At 40.2% G+C, this 6,000-nt stretch overlaps 1 protein-coding gene across 2 annotated transcripts in view; it reads left to right on the top strand.

Moving 5' to 3' along the window:
• Positions 1-489: 489 nt before the first annotated feature.
• Positions 490-6,000, top strand: part of CLIC5 (chloride intracellular channel 5) — an 86,516-nt gene continuing 81,005 nt past the window's right edge. The window contains exon 1 of one of the 2 annotated variants that reach the window (XM_005512289.3): positions 490-2,120. In XM_005512289.3, the coding sequence (XP_005512346.1) occupies positions 1,641-2,120 (480 nt within the window). In that variant the 5' untranslated portion in view covers positions 490-1,640. Of the gene's footprint in view, positions 2,121-2,920; positions 3,062-6,000 lie in introns of those variants that run through there. The other variant, XM_065055717.1, reaches the window with a different exon arrangement.

Genomic DNA, 6,000 nt, shown 5'->3' with positions numbered 1-6,000 from the left:
GTAATCTTTTTCCTGACTGTTACAGTGATTAAACCTGGTTGTGACTATGATTTTCAACCTTTGGGGGTTATCTAGGAGGTGAATCCAAGTTTAATAAGCTGAAGTATTGGTTTACTTTCAATACTTTATTAGTAGTCTAAAATATTCAATATAAGAATAATGACAGTAAACAATAATCATAAATCTCAGGCAGGCGGCACTTGCTGCTCTACCAGGTGAAATGGCATGTGTTCCTTTGTTGTTCTGTTTGGAGAATCACAGTCTCTTTTGGAATTACCGTCTCTTTTGGGATCACAGTCTTTTTGTCTAACCTCTCTTCTGTGTTTCTTTTGGAAATCCTATCTGGCTGTGGTGGTTACTTCTTACAATGGTGGGTCACAAGGAGAACCTCAAACCCAAAAGGTTAAATATGATTAGATTGTATGAATTCTGGTAAAAATTGATGTAATCTAGCTGCAGTAAACATATAGATAAAAAGGCTTTAGTCAATGAGGTCTGAAGTTCTCATAACTCTGAATTATCAAATTCAGATTGGATCTGTAATGAGTTGCAGCTCCACTGATTTCAGATGCTCTGGAATGTGTATCTGTCTCTCAGAGGGCAGTTCGTTTTATGCTAAAGCTGGAAGTATTGATCCAGTTTTGATTCTGAGGAGTTTTGTGTGTCTCTCCTTTCTTTAGAGAAAATGGAATATATAGACAAGGTGGCAAACTAGATTGCTAAAGTCAGGTGGCACTAACCCACCTTTGGCAACTTGGGTCTATGTCTTAGGACATGGAGACATGTCCTAAATGTGATTATAAGTAACTGATATATTAAGTGTATATAACAATGTTTAATGCTTATTCAGTGCTTTCTTTTACTGGATTACAGAGCAGCTCACAAGACTTTTTACAGTTTTGGTCCTAGTTTATAGATGAGAGGATTAAGTCACTAAATGTGAAGTGGCTGGTTCAAGGTGCTAAAGTGAACCAGTGGCAAAACTGGAAAGAGTTAAAGCCTGATGCTTTTTTTTTCACGTGGATATACCACGTTATAATTTTGTTTACCTGTAGTATTTTATAAATTGTCCTCATTTGTTGATGATGTTGTAAGTAAGCACTGAAATGCTGCAGGTTGCTTGTATTCTTGAAGCAGTTTTGCCTTGCTTTTCCTTGAAGCTAGGCTTTTGTGTGTTGAAAATATGAGTAAATGGGTGAAGTCTGCCTTTTCTACCCCTTTACACAAATTATATATAAGATTTCCAGTAAAATGATATTTGATTTCCTGTGAAAGAATGCATAAATTTTACCATATCTTTCTAATACCAGTAGGTGCTTCAGCTGTTTTTCACTGTGCTTGGCCAGGCTATATCTGGAAGAACAAAAAGTGATTATAGCTCCTAAGATACAGTTACCAGCAATCAGACCGACAAAGGGGTTAAAAGTAAGACAGCCCTATCTCTTACTTCAGTGGAAGTGTAGTTGATGATTTAAAGCTCTCGGTAAATGATTGTTGGAGACCTGCCATGGGGAGCAGAGCATTCGGAAAGCATACCACAGCCTCTGCTTCCTCCTGAAGAGCGGTTGTCTGTCAACATCTCACTTCAATTGTAGTTTTTAAGGTACCAGAAGGCAGGCAAAACTCACCAGCCAGCAGTCATGGAAGATCAGGTCTTTATCAATGTTTATCAAAATGTTAACAACACCATTATCTATGAGTTTCCAGACTCCAAGGAAGACAAACACGTTTATGATCGTGTCCATGAAGATCCAGGATCTCCTTCCATCACTATTGTCCCAGAGAGCATGGATAGCAGTCAAGATAGCTCAGAAGATAGCTATAGTAATTCTGTGGTCTCTCAGCATGGGGTTTACAGGGAGGATGGTTCTTCATCTCACCATGGTGCTGTAGAAGACCATCCGTACCAGAAGATGGATCTGCTGAGCCCAACTCTGGAAGATAAACACGTAGAGGGCATGATGTTTGAGAGCAACGTGCATTTTCCTCCAGGTTTCAAGTTGCGTCGGAGCCAGAGCAATTCTTCCAACTCTTCAACTTCCCTCAAGTTCCCCCTTAACAATAACTTTGGAGAAACTGACAACTTTCAGGAAGACTATGAGATTTTCATGTTTGTAAAGGTAAGAGCTTGGGTGCTCCTAAGAATACACTAGTTTTGAACCCCAAATCAATCTGTGTATTCTCCAAATCAGTAAAATACAGCTACACACAGTGTGTCTGCAGCTCTGCTGCCTGTGTGCTCCAGGGACCAAGCTTTTCACTTACCTGTTGCATCTTAAGGCACTGAAAGAGAAAGAGATGCCTTCGTTTCATTAATGATGTGTGAGATTTCTTCATTATGATGTGTGGGATTTCTTCATTTCAAGTGGAACTATGAGTATGGTGAAAGTGTTCTGATAGTTGCTGCAGTTTGTTTATTCTGCGAAATCTCCCTGCTGGTTCAGATACACTATTACTACTTGAAATGGTTTTGTTAATCTATTTCAGCTGTCCCTGTTTCACTATCTAGTAGCCAATAGCTCAAAAGTGATAGTTATAAATGCTCTGAAGAAAATAACATGTATAGTTTAAGCAATGACAATAAAATTTCCACAAATGCTCATCTCTAAAAGAGGTCTTTCTTTCTTTCAATAGTTATAGTACTGTATTTCTGTGATTAATGCATTTCTGTGACAATTTTAACATGTATTTTTCATTTAGTTCAAGTTAGGTTTAAATTACTGAAGGGACTTTCACACTTTCTCTAACCTTGAAAGTAGGACTTCGGTTTCTAAACTGTAAACACCTGTGTTCTTAAATAAACACTATAGTTCCCTTTACAAAAGCTCTCGTATTTAACCGTTCTCAATATTTATGAGGCTTTAACAAAGACCTGACAGTTTCTCCTTTTTAACTACATAAGAGAGAAATTTTCAAGTTCATGTTTCCCTTGAGCAGGACCACACACCATGAGTATAATACTCTCTTATTTCAACAGAGGTCTTGTAAAGTTTGTCACTTTTCAAAGTAAATAAGATTGTCAGAAGCTGTTCCACATTTCCACAGGTGTTTTGAAAGCAGGGTAAGTGATTTTGTTAGCACACATAGGAAGAAGTGTTTTCGGCAATGTCTGTATTTGCTTAATTTGGTTTATTTAAGCAAGAGCACACTATAACCTTTGCATTGCTGTGAGGTGCTGATTATCTTATAACGTGAGCTAGGGTAGATCAAATGGCTTGGTGAACTCTCATAATATGTCATTTGGTGTCTGTTGTAAATCTTGGATTTCTTGGAAAACTGAGTTAGTTAAACAGTTATCCTACATTTACTTGCAGTATAAAGGCGATGGCTTCCATGAAGTGTAAGAGAATCTATAGGTTCTTTTGAAATTATTAAGAAAGTTCTGATTTAAATATTTTCCCCTTGTGTCACGTCTTCCTGCAGATGAGAAGTTGATGTTGTTTTTCCCCCTTCACGTCTCCCTTCTCTATGTGACAATCCTTTGTGATTGCTTTTCTAATTTTTAGATAAAGATAGATCATTTAAATTATTGATAAATCAAACAAATCAGAAATGTTTATCAGGTCACTTAGTCTTATTCGGCATTAAACAAACCATTAAACTTTAACCATTTCATTTGAATTTCGACATAAGTGCAGCTACTCTTCTAAGAAGGTGTGTAACCTTCAGGAGAGAGAGCATCTACTATTAATAATTGCTGGGTCCTGAATCATTCTGGGAGGTTTGGTACTGATTTCTGTAGACGTGAGCCATGAGAGCCATGTGTGAAGGCACTTGGCCCGCATTATCTTCGCATACATACATACCCGGTGTGACTGAAGTGGCAGCTGTCCTATTTCTGTGACTGGATCATGGTCCTTGCTAAAAATATATTAATTACATGGGCAAAGTAGGATCTGTGGTGTTGGTTCTAGTCCGATCTCTGCTTGTAGTTCTGCACACGTGCTTTAAAAGTTGCAGCAATTGAGTATATTTTGTTTGTTAGCAACTAAATGGTGTTAGCAACATGAATCTTTAGTCTTTAAAATAATCTGTATGTCTTATTCTTTCACTTTCCTCTTGTTTCAAAATAATGATGTCCTCTCTATGCATGAAAAAGTAAAATACGTGCAGATGCTCCCACTGAAGCAGAGATGATGGGATTAATTTGAATTTCTGAAAAGCTGAAGGAAGGCACTTTGCAAAGAACCGTCAGGGAGAAGGGCTGAGGAAGTCCTTTTCCTTGCTTTTGTTGTGTCAGCTAGTCTAGAGAGAAACACAAACTTTGGACTTCATTCTCTTGCCTAAACATAAGTGCTTTGTGCTTTTGAGGTGTCCTTGAGCCGCAAGATATCCCTGCTTGGCTGGAAGATGAGGCATGGGGCTTCCAGGTAATTTGTGTTGTGATCCTCCTCCAGCAGGAGCTGAAGGCCTCATGGGCAGGACACTGAATACTTCTGTGTGGGCGACTGAACCGAACTCCTCCAACAGCATTTTATTCCTTGAGAATCATAGAATAGTCTGGATCGGAAGGCACCTTCAAAGCTTATCCAGTCCAAACTCTGCCATGAGCAGGGATATCTTCACCAAGATCAGGTTGCTCAGACAGAGGTTGCTGGTGACTGAAAACCAGAGAAATTGGGAGGATTAAATTGAATTAACTTACAGTCTAGGTGCCTTGGCTGCAATGCATTGCCTAGAATGGAAATATAGCATCATCAGAATATTTTAAGTGCTCTTGCCCTGGGACCATAGTTTCAGTCAGACTGAATCAGCTTTTCTGTAGCCCGTTCTGTGTTATTAGATGCCAGGGAAATGTTTAAATCACATTACACAGAATCGCAGAATCACAGAATGTGAGGGATTGGAAAGGACCTCAAAAAATCATCTAGTCCAATCCCCCTGCCGGAGCAGGAACACCCAGATGAGGTTACACAGGAACATGTCCAGGTGGGTTTGAATGTCTGCAGAGTAGGAGACTCCACAACCCCCCTGGGCAGCCTGTTCCAATGTCTGTCTCCCTCACTGAGAGGAAGTTTCTTCTCAAATTTAAGTGGAACCTTTTGTGTTCCAGTTTGTACCCAGTACCCCTTGTCCTACCATTGGTTGTCATGGAGAAGAGCCTGGCTCCACTCCCGTGACACTCACCCTTTATATATTTATAACAATTAATGAGGTCGCCTCTCAGTCTCCTCTTCTCCAGACTAAAGAGCCCCAGCTCCCTCAGCCTTTCCTCATAAGGGAGATGCTCCACTCCCTTCATCATCTTTGTTGCCCTGCGCTGGACCCTCTCCAGCAGTTCCCTGTCCTTCTGGAACTGAGGGGCCCAGAACTGGACACAATATTCCAGGTGTGGTCTCACCAGGGCAGAGTAGAGGGGCAGGAGAACCTCTAACCACCTAATAACTGACCTACTAACCACCCCGCTTCTAATACACCCCACGATAACTCATCTTTTGCTGATTATTAGTACTTTGTAACTATGTCATTGTCAGTGGACTATTTCAGGATGTGCCATAAGGTAAAAAACGTTGGCTTTCTCAAGGAATTCCCTGTACCCTTAATAGCAGAATATAGCACGTAACAACAGGGAGTTGTTTGTGTGAATCCAGCGTGTCCAGGCTTGTTGCAACCACCTCAATGCCCTTTCCATAGCATTGTAATTTCTCCAAACAAAAGCCTTTGAAATTTGAACAGAAATGTGACTGACACACAGGCTGTGTTCCCGAGCGCACAGGACAGCTTGACCTCATTGCACCTGTGGCTCAGAGGTCCGACCTTTTCACTTGTCCGCTCTGTTTCCCTGTTCAGCAGCGTGTCTGTTCTGAAGGTTGAGTTTCTTTGAAAATTTTAACTTTTGTTTTTCCTGAAGCTTGACTTAGAGCTTAGAATCACTTAGAGCAGGTTGCTCAGGGCCATGTCTGATCAGGTTTTAAATATTTCCAAAGATGAAGAACCAACAACTTCTCTGTGCAACCATTCCGGTGTCCTACCCTCATGGTAAAATTTCCTGTGTTTCAA

Source organism: Columba livia, chromosome 3 (genome assembly GCF_036013475.1).
Source record: "Columba livia isolate bColLiv1 breed racing homer chromosome 3, bColLiv1.pat.W.v2, whole genome shotgun sequence".
NCBI classification, from domain to species: Eukaryota; Metazoa; Chordata; class Aves; order Columbiformes; family Columbidae; genus Columba; species Columba livia.
The sequence above is the reverse complement of the archived record's forward strand: the minus strand, read 5'-3'. Positions and strand labels throughout refer to the sequence as shown.